Source organism: Vombatus ursinus, unplaced genomic scaffold (genome assembly GCF_900497805.2).
Source record: "Vombatus ursinus unplaced genomic scaffold, bare-nosed wombat genome assembly UNPS02010548.1, whole genome shotgun sequence".
Classification (NCBI taxonomy): domain Eukaryota; kingdom Metazoa; phylum Chordata; class Mammalia; order Diprotodontia; family Vombatidae; genus Vombatus; species Vombatus ursinus.
Genome location: NW_020950326.1, coordinates 15,320,959 through 15,337,080, shown reverse-complemented (window position 1 = coordinate 15,337,080; position 16,122 = coordinate 15,320,959). Strand labels below are relative to the sequence as shown.

General features: G+C 35.3%; 1 protein-coding gene across 1 annotated transcript in view; it reads left to right on the top strand.

The window, feature by feature from the left end:
- LOC114037688 (cytochrome P450 27C1) overlaps positions 1–15,839 on the top strand; it is a 38,043-nt gene extending 22,204 nt beyond the window's left edge. Inside the window, exons 5-9 of the mRNA XM_027854657.1 lie at positions 1,886–2,049; positions 5,035–5,201; positions 5,664–5,742; positions 14,005–14,208; positions 15,482–15,839. Of these exons, the coding sequence (XP_027710458.1) occupies positions 1,886–2,049; positions 5,035–5,201; positions 5,664–5,742; positions 14,005–14,208; positions 15,482–15,598 (731 nt within the window). The 3' untranslated portion in view covers positions 15,599–15,839. The remainder of the gene's footprint in view (positions 1–1,885; positions 2,050–5,034; positions 5,202–5,663; positions 5,743–14,004; positions 14,209–15,481) is intronic.
- Positions 15,840–16,122: the final 283 nt, after the last annotated feature.

The following is a 16,122-nucleotide window of genomic DNA, read 5'->3' as shown; positions in this document are numbered from 1 at the left end:
AAGAGGAGTAATGTATAATAAGGCTGGATAGGTAGACTGGGGACAAGTTGTGAAGGGTTATAAGAGCCAGAGGAGTATATGACAGCTCTTATAGGTGATAGGGAACCAGTGGAATTTATTGAACAGGAGAGTAAAATGGTCAGACCAGCACTTAGGGAAAATCACTTCGTCAGCCTGTTGGTAGTTGGGTTGGAGTGGGATGAAGCTTGAGGCGAATTAGAAGGCTATTTTGACAGTTTAGGAAAGCAATAATGAAGGCCGGAAGTAGGATAGGAGCTATATGGAGTGCATAAGTGGAGAGAGGGGGACCGATGTGAGACATGTTATAGAGGTAGAAACTGTAAGATGTACCAAGATATGTTTTATATGGGATGAGTGAAAGTGAGGAAACCCAGATGATATTAAGGTTATGAACCTGAAATTCTGGAAGGATGATGGTGCTCTTGATAGTAATAGAGAAGTTGGAAAGAAGAGAGGGTTTTAAAGTAAAGAGGAGTTCTATTTTCAACATGTTGAGCTTGAAATGCCTGTGAGATATCTACTTCAACATATCTGATAGGTAGCTAAGGTGATAAAGGAGTGGAGTCAGGAGAGACTATGGCTAGATAGGAATGAGGACTGAATTCAGGAAAAGAAGGTACCTTTGGTTGATATTAGAATTTTTCATAGGAGAAAATATGGGTGATGGACTTTCTGAGGTTTTAGCCTATTCCAAGCCCTACTAACCAAGCTTCGCTATTAGTGAAAATGTTAGGGCCATGGGGAAGGTGCCCCCGAAGTACTGGCTTTCTGTGGAATAGGCTGTCCTGTGGAGAGGAGTAATGTGGCAGGGCAAGGAGGAAGGGAGCTATATTTTCTGGTTCTGTTTTTGAAAGACTTTACAAAAGAACAGAATGGAATCCATTAGTGACTTTCTCAAACTTTGAAAAACCCCCTGTGTTCTAGGATGATTGTTCCTGATTTAGCCAGGTGCAACCACTGTAACTGTATAGGTAGATATTTTAAAAAGATAATGCTGGTTTTGTATACCAGAAGAGGTTATTATACTTCTGTCATTTTATAAAAGCATATATACAGCTTCATCTTGGGTACACTTTTTTTTATGCCATATATTATTTCTTCACCATAGGGAGCTCCCATTGTAGAACTTTCTCTGCCAATACAATCCAGCACCTGCTATGTAACTTGTAGTTCAGAGGATTGCCCCAAGTAATGAGAGGTTAAATGACTTTCAAGGAAACACCAGCCATTCTGTGTCAGAGCAAGACTTGAACCCAGGTCTTCCTAACTCCAAGGCCAGTGCATTGTCCACTCTAGTGAAGGTTCTTAATTTTTTTGTCATGGACCCCTTTGGCAATATGGTCAAGCCTTCTCAGAATAGTATTTTAAGTGCATAAAATAAAATACATAGGGTTACAAAGGAATCCACTTACATTGAAATATAGTTATCAATATTATAAATAGAAGCTCACAGATCCCAGGTTAGGAACCACTGCAGTACACCACATTGCCTGTCCACTTATATTTCCTACATAGTAAATATTCCTGACAAGCAAAAGTGGGTTTTTCTTGTTTTCCATATAAGGTGAAGCCATTGTCTTTTAGCTATATTTGTGAAACTGCTTTATTCTGAATATAGCTCGTGCCTATTTAGATAAATAATTAAAATATAAGTGGAATGCCTGTGCCCACATGTTCATTTTTTACATGTAAAAGTGATCATTTGAATGTTGGTTCTGTTCCAAGGTCCAAAATTGTGTTATTTTCAGACTAATAACCTCTGAATGGAGTTGTTTGTGGGGTTGTCAGGACTAAAGTAGGATGACATCTAAACTATAGAGTGAACTCAACTAAGCCTTTTTAAAAAAAGTTTATCTTTAAACAGGCCAGATTCATGTTGACAATAAGTTGAAGCACATTCAGTCCCAACTAGATAAAGGAGAAAGCATAAAAGGAGGACTACTTACACACCTCTTAATTAGCAAAGAGCTAACATTAGAAGAGATCTACGCTAACATGACTGAAATGCTCCTGGCTGGAGTTGACACAGTAAGTTTTTCAATTTTGTTTTGTTTTCTTAAGAGACAAAGCCAGTTTTAACTTGATAAGCCTTCACAGCCCTATGGAACTCCAAATTTGAATTTTAAATTAATTGTTATATTTATTAAACTTTAAGCATGTTGCATAATTTAATGGTGACTGAATTTTTACTTTCATTTAACCAGCTTTTTGAATTGGTAAGGATTTCCAAAAGAAAACTATACTTTTCTTACAAATTATAAAGTGAAGGTACACAAAAGGGTTGTTAAAGATTTTGTATGGCATTTTGTAAGGTCCCTTTTTATTGGTTTCTAAGCTTTTGGCTTATGTAATATAATGCTGAAAGTGTAGAGAAAATGAAGATGCTGAGAACTTAAAAGGGCATAATTTCAACATAAAAAAAACTCTATTGTATAATTACATTTTCTTCTCCCCTATGGAGAAGACTAAGGAATGTTTGAAACTATTTCAACATTAGGAAAATGAGGTATGTCATTTGCAAAAATTCCGGATATTTTGCAAGTAATTTTCCATGCCTGTGTGGAAGTGTTCTTTTTGAAATAATACTAATTAAGAAAACATCATATAGAACAGGGTAATTTAGAAGCAGTATGACAATCTCAGTCTTGGGCAGAAAATAGGAAAAGAATAGTTTGGTTAATTGATTTTCATGAATCTGGCAGGAAAGATATGTTTTGTTTATATAGTGAAATAATCCCTTTTGTTATTATTGTATTTTGGTTTTATATGTGTATATATATATATTTATATAGATAATGTAAATATCTATTATCTTTATGAAATTTTAAGTGGCTAGCATATGTTTGTTTTTGTTTTTTAAAGTCTAAAAGGTGAGAGGCAAAGCCTGCCAAACTTGGGGTAGAGGGTAGATAGAGCAAGAAACTCTTGGATTGGGAATAAGTTGGGAAAAATTTCTGGCAGGAAACTATAGAAGTTCTTAGATGCAGTATAATATTGCTTAAGGCTCCTAAATAGAGAGAAACAGGTTTTCTGGAATGGAAATAGAAACAATGTTTTCGGTGTTATAAAACAAAGATCATTTTACTAAAGTCTGTTGTATTGTACTGAAAGTAAACCAAGGGAGCTAAAAGAAGTCCAGATAGACATAATTCAATTAAACAAGAATTTATTAAGCACCTACTGTGAATAAATTAACTATGTTAGGCTAAGGGAAAGCAAAGACAAAAATGGAAAAACTGTCTTTGCCTTGAAAGAGCTTACATTCCATGACAGGGTGCCAGTAGAAGAGGATTTCATTTTAATTACATATTTGTTTTTTAGGTCTATTTGCTGTTGTTTATTTAAAGATTTATTTTAGGTAATATTCAGCTTACAGAACATCTTAAACATTTATTTTTCTAACACTGTAAAGGATCTTTTATCATGATTGCCAGTGTCTAAGAAGTGACTACTGACTCAGATGTACTTTCCTCCTGCCACCTAGTGGCAGCTACAAATATTACAGGGAGTAGAATGGAGAAGAGGGGGAAAACTAAGTCACCAAGCTAGAACTCCAATTTGGGTTTATCACTTGACAAACTGACAGCCCTCCTAATCACTTTTATGTTGCCATTTTTATATTGAAATTTCTCATGTCCTTTTCATGGACATGTATTTAGCTTTAAAAATTCCCGGTGTTTAAGAGAAGTGTGGGCATATTTATTTATTTGTTTGTTTTTATTAAGATGCACACTCCCTGTGCTGTTGCAGGTCACAGCCTCTCTATGACTTCCTTTGAATAGATAAATTCCTTCCCCTGAAGCCAATCCGATAATGAAGGTCAGAATTTAGCTATGTTAGGACTGAGCCCTTATAAAAGTCCTCTAAAAACCCTGAAATACTTAAAACAAATCCTGTTTCAGGGAAACAGTATGATATTGGCTATATAACTTTAGATGTTGGAAAAAGCATTTTTATTGTGGAATACCGTCACTCATAAGAAAATGACACAGAATCATAGAGGTGATAAAAACCAATATTAATATAAACTTTGAAGTCTCAAAGGGATCAAACAAATTAAATGCAAGTAGTTAGAAATATTGCACTGTGTTTGAGTATCGTGCCACTGTTCTTCCTCTCAAAAAGTGACATTATGGCTATAAAGAAAGAAAATGGCATTCTTATATGTAATAGACAGTCAATAAATATTTGTTGATTTTATTTGATAAACATAATGGAACAAATGGTTCAGCTAATAATACTTTGAAACCCATCTCCAGAGAACCAATATGGTTGTAATCCAAATTCAGATATCCAAGTCTAGACTAGGGTAGGTTGATGATCATTGAGGACAGGGGTGTCCCCTTTGAACTGGCCATTCTGCATCTGGGAGATCTGCAAGAAGCCAGATTTGTTCTTGAGAGGACTCAGATTCAGGAAAATGTGAGAATCCTTTAAGAAGCAGGTAACTAAACTAATAAGATGCCAGGCTGCCTGGCAAGAATTTCCATAGATGACAGACTACTATTGTTCACTCTCTGTCTCCTTAAAAATACAAATTTTGTGCAGTATCAGACCAATGCCAAGAGTGGCCTTCTGGAGTAGTTCCATCCTGAATCTAGGGAGCAGTGTAAGTCCTAACCAGGTAAACATTCTATATTTACTGAGATAAAAAATGTATTCAGAAATAAAATTACCTGCTGCTCTTTATTAAAAATAGCATTTGTAATATGTAGTTGATTTTGTCTCTAAGACTATTTAGGTTGTGGTTTTTTCTGTGATAGATTTAGAATGAAGGATATTTGTTTTAGCAAAGTAGAGAGTGTTGTGGGGAAATAGAATGCGACGTAGTCTAACTCTATTTGACCTAGATGCTTAGCATAGCTCAATTGCTTTATACCTACATATGTAGAAAATGGAATGCCTTATCTAGAAATTTCCTTTTTTTTGGAAGCATTTAATTTTTAGTTGTTTTTGTAACCCACTTTAATTGTGCGTTCATGTATGTTTTCTTTTTGTTTATTTTTTTATTAGACTTCTTTCACTTTGTCCTGGGCTGCATACCTTTTAGCAAAACATCCTGAAGTTCAGCAATCAGTGTATCATGAGATCATTAAAAACTTGGGAAAGAAACATGTTCCAACCGCAGAGGATATTCCCAGAGTACCACTCATCAGAGCTCTGCTCAAGGAAACCCTAAGGTAGAAAGCTTTCAAAAATCATGTCAAGAAATACACCTTTAAAGCCTCAATTCCTTTTCCAAGGTGATTATAATGAACATCTTAGAAAGCCAGTTTATTTAGATCTTGCATCTACTTTTAAGTGCTTAAACCTTTTTGTTTAAGTTTCTGGATTATTCAGTAGAGAAATCATGGCCAGAAGTGCTTTGCTTAAGATACATCAAGGGCAGTTTTTTCATGCCTGACGTGTTACCTTAATTTGCATAGTATTTGAAGTAGCCATCTATTGTACAATATACCACTTAATTTCTACAAAGAATGTGACTCTTCAGTCTACTAGCATTCATTAACCAAATTTTTTTATTCCAGATATTTTGGGGATATTTATTTGAGAGAGTTGTGGTTCTAAAGGTTGTAGTTATTTGGGATACAAATTGTTTATCTTTGCAATAGTTAAAGCTATTCTGTATTTTATCTCTCTAGGTTATTTCCAGTTTTACCAGGAAACGGTAGAGTAACCCAAGAAGATTTGATTATTGGAGGGTATCTAATTCCAAAAGGAGTGAGTTTGGCATGCAGTTAGGGGAGGTGGTTGGGATTGTAATCTTTTTTCTGTGTTTACTTAGGTAAAACTTCATAATATCCCCTTTTTGGCAGATACTTTGTTGCAAAAAGGGAGCTGAATGAACTGTGAGGTGAAATATATAATGATAATGTTTTGTCAAAAAAGAATCTTGTCATTGCTAAAGCCAAGAGTATAATTTTCCCCAGTGGTGTTCTGTAGGAAGTCCCAATATCCCTCAGAACATTGCCTTTAAAAAAAAAAAAAAAAAGAAAGAAAGAAAAGAAAAAACCAAAAGTAGTTAAAGAGCTAAAAGCAGTGCTCAAAACATGCGCCCCTCCTTTTTTTACCTTCCCCTTCAACCTAGTCCTGGATTTTTGGTTGTTTCAGTTTTAAATCTTTTTAAAGCAGTGGTGAATTTTTATTTAGTATCTGTTGCATATAAGATATTGGGAAGGATGGGGACTTTGGGATACAAAAAAGATAAGGAATGGATCCATTCCTAATTAAAGAATTCATGAGCTTTGAAAGATACATACACATATGAAAAAAATTTATAAAGCATGAGAGCTAGAACCTAGAAATCATCTAGTTCACAAAGACATTGAGTCCCAGAGAAGCAAAATTAATTTCCTAGGCAGGGTGGAAAACCTTTGGCTTTGAGGCCACATCTGACCCTTTGACTGATTTCAAACTTCACAGAACAAATCTTTGTTCAGTCAAAGGGCTGCACTTGAGAACCTAGAGGGCCACATGTGGCCTCAAGGCCACAGGTTCCCCACCTTTGTGACCTAGGGTCACATAAGGAGACAGTAACCTAGCAAGGATTTGAACCTAGGTCCTTGAACTCCAAATCCAACAGTATTTCTATACTACATTTCTTAAAAGAGTGGTCACTTCAGGTTCATCACTCAGGAAAAACTTGCAAACAGATGAATAAATGCTTAATGAAGTGAATTTATATGAAGTAAATTATAGTCTGTACTTGAATACTTTCAGTGTCAAGTAATCCCCTACTTTATGAAGAACTACCTATTTAAATAGGTAGATGATAAATAGAACATTTATTAAGCATTTACTATGTGCTAGACACTGTGCTAAGAACTGAGGATACAAACAAATACAAGGAACAAAACAGCCCAGTCTACAAGAAGTTTGCATTCTGCTGGAGAAAGGCAACAATACAGGGGAGGTAGAAAGGGGTAAGGTATCAGTATGGGCGTCAGCAAAGTGTAGACGTGACTGGGGAATGATGGCAAGGCTTGGTTCTGGGCACGATGAAGCAAAAGCTCATCTCTCAGAGCTTGTCAACCCAAGGGTAAAGTTCAAGTTTCCAGTAGGAGGGACCTAAGGATTATAGCTGCAATGCAGGTTGCATGGTTGACTAGAAAGGACAGATCTAATTATTATCAAACTCTTCCTTATTTTAATCCAAAACTTGTTTCCCCTTGATTTCCAGTCTTTGGTCCTACTTCTGTCCATTGGAGGCCCACACAGTATAAGTCTGGTTCTTTTTCCATGTGTCAACCCTTCAGATAGTCCTTCAAACATTCCACGTTTAACATGTGGAACATAGGTTCAAACAAAATGCTTCAGAGGTTGTGAGCAGTTCAGAGTACAGTTGGAACTATTACATCTTGTTTTGAACACTATACTTCTTTTAATAGAGTCCAAGACAACATTAGCCTTTTTGGCACCCATGTAACTCTTGACTGTACTGAATTTTCAGTCATGACCTGACATCACTTCACCTCAGAAATACCATCTTACTCTTGATATTTACTATTCCCATAAATGTTCAACCTCTATGATTCAGAATTCTGAAGTTCTTCTCTCAGAATTCTTATCTTTCTTTCTCTCTTTCTGCCTCACTTTTTCCAATTCTATTTTTCATCCTCATCATGATTTCTAGTCACTCCACCCCTCCTGCTTTTCTAGTCGCCTATGTTTTGGTTTCCCTTTTCTTCCTTCACAGTATGTAGTTAATCAGTTCAGCTTTAAACTGTGTATTCAAATCTCTTTGTCCTATCACCACTCCTCTCTTCCCAAATCCCAACCCTGGGTTATTCCCACCATCTGCCTTTGCAGTTCCTTTTCCTTATTGCTGAATGCCTCAGTTGTAAGCCACATAACCATGCTAACTGGGTATACTGCACATTTATGTTACTTAGTCTGAATTGGGTCATCTCTGCTACACAGCAGATATTCATCTCTGAATGGCTTTTTTCACATTTCCCACAGCCTTTGTTCCAGACCTTCTCTTGGCTTTTCAAGTCACCTATTCTATTTCTTTCCTCTCATCAGAGGACTCATACTTTACCCAGAAAAAAAAAATCACCATCTGCTACAAGCCCGTTCTTCTTCCCAATTCTTTACCTTAAATTTCCTCTGCAGTCTCCCCAGTCTTCCTCCAGTCAGAAGAAAAGGTGGCCCTTTTTCTATTATGAGGTCCACCCCTTTCCTTGTACTCCTGATACCATTCCCTCTCAAACCTCTGCAAAACAGAAATTATGCACCAAAGATAAATTTCAACTGTATCCATGATTTAGGACACCTTGAATCCAAAAGAAGTGCCTTGGAGATCCTGGTTTCACACTGCGGAAGTCTGCTCAGGCCAGGACAGATAGCCAGAGCACATCTTCAGTGATCCAGACTATGGCTGGGCTGGAAAGAAAGCTCAACACCACATCCCACTCCCTCCTCCTCTCAGAGCCTCAGAGAACCAAAATACAAAAATTAACTCCAGAGCACCAGCTTTCTGAACTGCCGGTTTAAGGTCAGAGAACTGAGGACAGACCACTTGGGCAAGACACAGTATATGTGGGGGTTGTATAGCACTCTACTAAGCCTGAGGGAAGTACTCAGCATCCAGCTGGGGCCAGTTCTGTTCACCCAAAAGTCCTAAACTGCCGTATGGTGTAAGCTGCCCTCTATGGGAGGAGGCTGGGACACTGAGATGTTTCTCAAGGATACCACAATCAGAAGGGAGAAAGTCAGAAAGTAAGTAATAGGGAAAAATAAGAAGGGGGCAGAAATTGAACTTACCAAAAGATCTCAGGAGAAGAAAACTTAAATACCTTGAACATAAATGGATAAATCAATGGGGAAATCATTAACAGCAGAAAGAAATATGACTTTCAGATATAGTAAATAAGTTCAGGCATCTGTGAATAAATGCTGCAAAAGCGAAGGAAAATGATCCAGCATTTGATATAATATGGAAAACCCTCTGGAATTTGAGAATATAGAACCACAACACATTGTTCCTGAGTGGTTAAAAAGAAAATTGAAAATTATAAGAAGAGAATTTATAGTCTGCATAGTAAAAATAATGAGCAGAATAGAAAAACTAGAATCTACAATGGCAAGCCTCACCAACGAAACAAAATAGAGAACAAAATATTGGGAATGCAAATACACAGAAGTGAAGGATTACCCAGAAGAAAAAAAAGCAAAAAATGATAACATTAAAACAAAATGTGTTTACTATGCAAGCAAACCATGCTGATTTTAAAGACAGGATGCATAGAACAACCCAAGGATCATAGATCTCCCAGAATATGACAGAAAAAAAAAAACCTTAACACCATAATGCATGAAATAATATAAGAGAACTTCCTAGAACTTCTGAACATAGAGAATGAAATACTAATTGAAAGAATTCATAAGTTGCCATCAGAAAAAACTTAAGGATGCATACTCCAAAACACATAGTGGTTAAGTTAAACAATTCACTTTAGTTCTGCAAGCAATCTGGAGAAAGACCTTCAAATATAAAGGAAAGGAAACTTGAATAACATCAAACTATTCTGCAGCCATTGGAAAATAGAAAACACAGAAGGGAAAGAAAAGTGTTCTGAAGAGCAGTGGAGCTCAGAATATAGCCCAGGGTAACTAACCTTGCAAATCTGATCTTAACCATAAATGAAAAAAGATGGCTGTTCAAAAATAAAGTGGCATTTGAAACATTCTTAGAGTTTTTAAATGCTTTCTTTTTTCTCCATTAAAAAAAACCTTATTGATGTCTTTTTTTTAAATTGCTCTTATTTCCTTTAGTATCCTTATCCTCTCTCTCCAAAAGAGCCATTTCATATATTATATAGCATTTTCAGACACAAAAAGGAAAAAGAGAAGTAAATCAGCATAACTGATCAGTACATCAAAGCAAAGTCTGAAAATCTGTGTAATGTATAACACTTGTGGATCTCCCACCATTGCAGTGGGATGGGGTGGGACTATCTTCTCATATCTCTTCTTTGAGCCAGGCTTGTTCTTTTATAATGCTAAAACACTGACTTTTGATTTTTCTTTTGTGGTGGTTCTGTTCATTAACATTGTTTTAGTCATTGTATATATTATTTTTTGACTGTACTTCACTCTGCATCACTTCATGTAGATCTTTCCATGTATCTCTGTATTTATCACATTCATCATTTCTCACAGCACAGTAGTATACCATTATATTCATGTTTCACAGTTTGTTTAGATATTCCCCAATGGATGGACATCTACTTGTTACCAATTCTTTGCTATCACAAGAAATGTTGTCATAAATAGTTTGGTGTATATTGGGACTTTCTTCTTATCAATGGCCTCTTTGGAATAAGCCTTGTAGTGGAATCTCTGGGTCAAAGGGTATGAACATTTTAGTCAGTTTATTTGCATGATTCCAAATTGTTTTCCAAAATGGTTGTACTGATTCAGAGTTCCACCTGTTTTTCCACAACCCCTCTAAAAGTGACTATTCTCATCTTTTGTTATCCCTGCCATTTTGCAGGATGTAAGGTCAAACGTGGGAGTTGTTTAGATTTACATTTATTTTATTAGTAGTAATTTGGAGTATTTTTTCATATGGTTGTTAATAGTCTGCAAGTCTTCTTCTGAGAACTGTTTGTTCATATCCTTTGGCCACTTATCTATTGGGGAATAACTTTTGGTGTTATACATATTCTACATGCTTTCTTGCTCTTTTTTTCACCAATCCTACTACCTAGATTACTCATCATCACATAGATTCAACCCTAAGTTCTCACAGGCTGTTTCTGGGAGAACTGGTTATATCAAGCTGGAAAGCTCTGAAGTATAGGCCCAGTGAGAGACCTGGCATTTGTCATGGGAGGACTAGATTAGCTGAGTTATTCTACTGGATTAGACACAAGGTGATGAATACTTTTCAGTCACTCATGAAACCACCTACCAAGATGTAATGGAGCTACAACTTGAATGGATGACTTAAAAATCTACATTGATGGATTTACAAAGAAGTGTTTCATTGATGTCTTCTATGTTTATATCATATATTTGTGGGAAAGGTATACACAGGGAAGAAATTCTCCCTTAGTATTGATTTCTCCTTTGACAAAGTGAAACAATTAAGCAAAAACAACTGATACAATGACTGAATCCAATTGTATATAATACTTTGCCTGAGTAGTCCCCCACTTCTCTGCCACGAGGATCAAGGCAGTTCTCCAGCATCTTCACTGATTTTTCGGTTATCACAAGTCTATCTTACTTTTAAGGACCTTTTTATTTACATTTTTGTTACTATTGCATATATTGTTCTTTTGGTTCTGCTTATTTCAACCTGCATCAGTTCACACAAATGAAGGCATCACTTTACTTCAGTGTCCTCAGCTGTGAAACAGGAATAATAATAGCACTTACCTCTGCTGTGAGACTCAAATGAGATCATTTTTGTAGTGCTTAACATAGTGCCTGGTATGTGGTAGGTGCTTTGTGTTTGTTTCCTTCCATTTCTCTTTTAACCTAGTTTCTTTTTTATTTCCAGCCTGAATAACGTTCTTCATGATATAAAAAATACAAATGAAAAAAATTAATTCTGCTTTCTCTGTCATCAGTTAACATCCATCCATCCACCTCTAGCAGTGCTCCTAGTCATTATTTCTTCCTTTTCTTATCTTCAACATAACTTTAAAAGCCACAGTTCTTTGTTTCTAGTATTTTTTATGCAAGTTTTAACTCACTTGGGGATTTTTGTCTTCCTAATATAATTTTAGAGGCCTTTTATATTCTTCTTGTTGGATTTTGTTAGTAACATACAGAATGTTGATGATTTATATGGTTTTATTTTTTATCCTGCAACTTTGCTGAGTTTATTGCTTTACTTTTTTTGGGATGACTCTTTAAGGTTTTTCTCAATTTCTGCTTTTCCATATTTTTGGTGATGTTTTTATGCCCCATTATATGCACCAAGTATCATAGCACCTAAATACTTACAGAAAAAGTGAATTGGAGAAATGGATAGTAAAACTATAGTAGTAGGGGGTACCCTCTTGGAGCTACCAAACAAGAAAAAAAATAAGGATCTGAATAGAACTTTAGAAAAATTAGAGATCTCTGGCAGTTACTAAATGAGAATAGAAAAGGATTTACCTACATTTTGTGGCTGATAGGTACAATGTGATATATTTATTTCCCCTTCAAATGTTAATTGAATGTGGCTCTCTGCTTCATTATCTCATGTAGCCTGATACAGAATTACCAGCTGTTTGTACACCACACTTTTATAAAAATTGGCCACATAATGGGGCATAAAAACATCACCAAAAATACAGGAAAGTAGAAATACTAAATACATTATTTAGTAGTTTCAGTGCAGTAAAAATGATATTCAATATAGGACCCTTGAAGAAATAATTGAAAAGTAATTGGAGGCAGTATAATATAATTCCAATGAATTGGCCAGTGAAAAAGCAAATTATAGAAAAAATTAAAAATTTCATCAAGAAAATTTATTTATAGATGCAGAAAAAGGCTTTTGACAAAATCCAACAACTGTTTCTGTTTAAAACTCTAGAAAGTATAAAAACAAAAAGGCTTTTCCATGAAATAGTCAATAATATTTATCTAAAAACAAGAGTAAACAATATATATAATGGAGAAAAGTTACAGGCCTTTGCAAAGGGTCAGAGATAAAGCAAGGATGCCCATTATCACTGCTATTATTTAAGGTGGTCCTAGGAATGCAAGCCATGGTAATAAGATGAAAAAGGAATTGGGAGAATAAACATATATAGAGAAGAAACAAAATTATTTATTTTTGCAAATGTTAGGATGATTTATTGAGAAAACCTTAAAGAATTATTCAAAAAAAATTGAAGCAATAAATTCAGCAAAGTTGCAGGATAAAAAAATAAATCCACATAAATCATCAACATTCTGTATATTACCAACAAAACCCAACAAGAAGTGCTAGAAAGAGAAATTCCATTCAAAATAACTGTGGCAGCTATAAAATATTTGAAAGTATCTATCTAGATATGTCAGAAATTATAGGAATCTAAGTATAAGTCCTCTTTGGCAAAGTTGACAAAAATGGAAAATGACAAGTGTTGGAGAGGCTATCACAAAATAGGCACATTGATATACTGGTGTGAATTGGTCCAGCCATTCTGGAAAGCAGTTTGGAACTCTGCCCCAAAAGTTACTAAATTGTGCATGTCATTTGACCTAGCTATACTATTACTAGACTTATAACCCAAAAAGATCAAAGAAAGGGTAAAAGGAGCTTGTGTACAAAACTATAACAGTTTGTTTTTATAGTAGCCAAAAATTGAAAACTAAGGGAATGCTTACCTATTGGGGAATAACTGAACGAATTATAGTATGTGATGGAATTATATTATAGTATATTGTGGAATTATTATAGTATATTATATTATAGTTTATAATGGAATACCACTGTACCATAAATATGATGAAATGGAATCATTTTGGAGAAAACTGGGAAGACCTCTATGAACTGATGCAGCGTGAAGTAAACAGAACAAGGAGAATAATTTATACAATGATAACTGTTATAGAATAACAACTCTGTAAGACTTTAGAATTCTGGTCAGTGCAATGATAAACCATGAATTCAGAGTACTAAAAATGAAACATGCCATCCTCCTGCTACCAGAATGGTGATAAACTTAAAGCACAGAATGACACATACATTTTTTGAGTATGAATAGTGTAGGAATTTTTTTTTTTTTTGCTGCACTGTATGTTTTCCAGGAGGTTTTTCCTTTTCTTATTTTTCACATTGTTCAATTTGGGGGAGACTGTAAGAGGAAGAGATAATAGATGCTTTAAAAATTTTTTTAAAAGGACACAGGCATGGCCTTGTTGAGGATTGTAATATGATTTCAGTGGTGGCTTCTGGGTAGGACATCTTTGTAATGACTGTTTAGCATTTTTTCACTTACTCTGCTTTCACATGCAACAGTTCTTTTCTACTGTAAATGGTTTCCTTAGACTCAACTAGCTCTATGTCATTATGCTACATCTTATGAAGACGAAAATTTCCCAATGGCAAAGGAATTCAATCCTGAGCGCTGGCTGAGGAAAGGAAATATGGACAGAGTAGACAACTTTGGTTCTATTCCCTTTGGTTATGGCCTCCGCAGCTGTATAGGAAGGAGAATTGCAGAACTAGAAATTCACCTTGTAATGATACAGGTAAGAGATTCATAGTCCAAGACTTTGTAATTTAATACCTTTCACTCTGCTGAATTGAATTATATGAAAAAAGCATTTTTGGTTTAAAAAGAAAAAAAAATTTGAAAATTTGAATAGTGCTGTTTTAAATCAGGAATTCTTAATATTTTGGTGTGTGTCATGGACCCATTTGGTAGTCTGATAAAGCTTGCAAACCCTTTTTCAGAATAATACAAAATTTTAAGATACATAAAATAAAATACATAGGACTATAAATGAAACCAATTATATTGAAATGTAGTCATCAAAATATTTGAAAAACAAGTTCACAGATTCCAGGTTAAAAAGCCTGCCAAAATCATCTTGTACTTTGTTGTCATCTAGTGTAATATAAAAGAAAATTTTATTTTATCTTTTCATTCTGAAGGTCTCTTTGTTGAAATATCAGTTGCTGGGTATAGGTGTTTAATAACAATGGGCCTTGAATTTGGATGTCACACTTGAGTATGCAAAAATTTTAAATTAACAATAGTATTTTTTGTTCTTTGGGCAAGGAAACATTGGTCATGTTTGTAAGTTCATTTCTCAAATGTAGAACACAGTATGCATTCTCTAAAATAAGCATATATTAGCAGGAAGTTTCCATTTCTTATTTCCACTTTGAAGTGGGGGGGGGGGGTTAGATATTGATCTAAAACTCCTGAGTGGAAGAAACAAAGCTAGAGTTTTCATGATGAATCCTAAAATTTAAGCCTTTAAAAATTTTTGCTTTTCAGTTGTAACCTGAACTATCCTTGGTCATAAGATCATAGGAACAGAGATTTGCAAAAAGCCTTAGAAGTATTTAGACACCTCCCTCCCCCTGCATTTTATATGAGGAAACTGAGGCCCAGAGAGGTCAAGTAAATTGCCCAAGGTCACACAGGTAAGGAAGGAGAGCCAGGCTTCAAAATCAGGTCCTCCAGGTCCTTTTTGCTTCGCCACACAACTTTAGAGGCAATGCTTAGCACAGCACCTGGCAGAGTAGGCACTTAATAAATGTTTATTGACTTACTGACTGTTCAGTGGATCTGTTAGGCTACTGTTCAGGAATGAATGCTCTATTTTCAAATGAATAGACCCTCACTGATCTAATATTTCTCCTGGAGATAAACTTAATTTTCTTCAAAATTATCATCATTACTTTGGCTCCCTGGAATTGACAACAATGGTATCAGTATTAATCCCATAGGAAGCTGTGCAATTTTTTACTTTAGAAGGTTAGAATGCTTATTATGTCCCTTTCTCTTTTTAGTTGCTTCAACATTTTGAGATCAAATCTTCTCCTCTAACTAAAACAGTTCATGCAAAAACCCATGGGCTTCTGACACCTGGAGAGTCCATCAATGTGCGATTCGTTACCCGAAAATGAGACTTGCTTTTTTTAGGATGGCTTTAGCAGATCCAGCGTGGAAACTGGCTTATGTCTCCCTGATGTAGGCCAGAGGCTCTTTTGTGTCGCTGATCACTTGTGGAGAATAAGTAAAAGGATCATTTCCAGAGACTGCTTGATTATAGAAAGACCTACAATTTTCTATTCTTTGCACAAAAGAGAACTACAAATCTTTATATGGCGTGATGTAAAAGAAAATTTATATTTTACCTTTTCTTTTCAGAAGCTCTTTTTTCTTTGTTGAAACATCTGTTGCTGGCAATAGGTGTTTAAGAACCAGTGGCATTGAATATGGATGTCACTTATATTGTCTTCCTTTTTAGTATGCAAGAGTATTTAATTAACAGTAATATTTGGTCAAAGAAATGTTGGTTATACTTGTATTTGCACATTCATTTCTCAAATGGAAAATACAGAGTATGTAAACGAACATTGACCAAGGACTGTATATTAGCAGGAAATTTCCATTTCTTTTTTTTTTTTCCAATTTGAAGTGGGGGTGT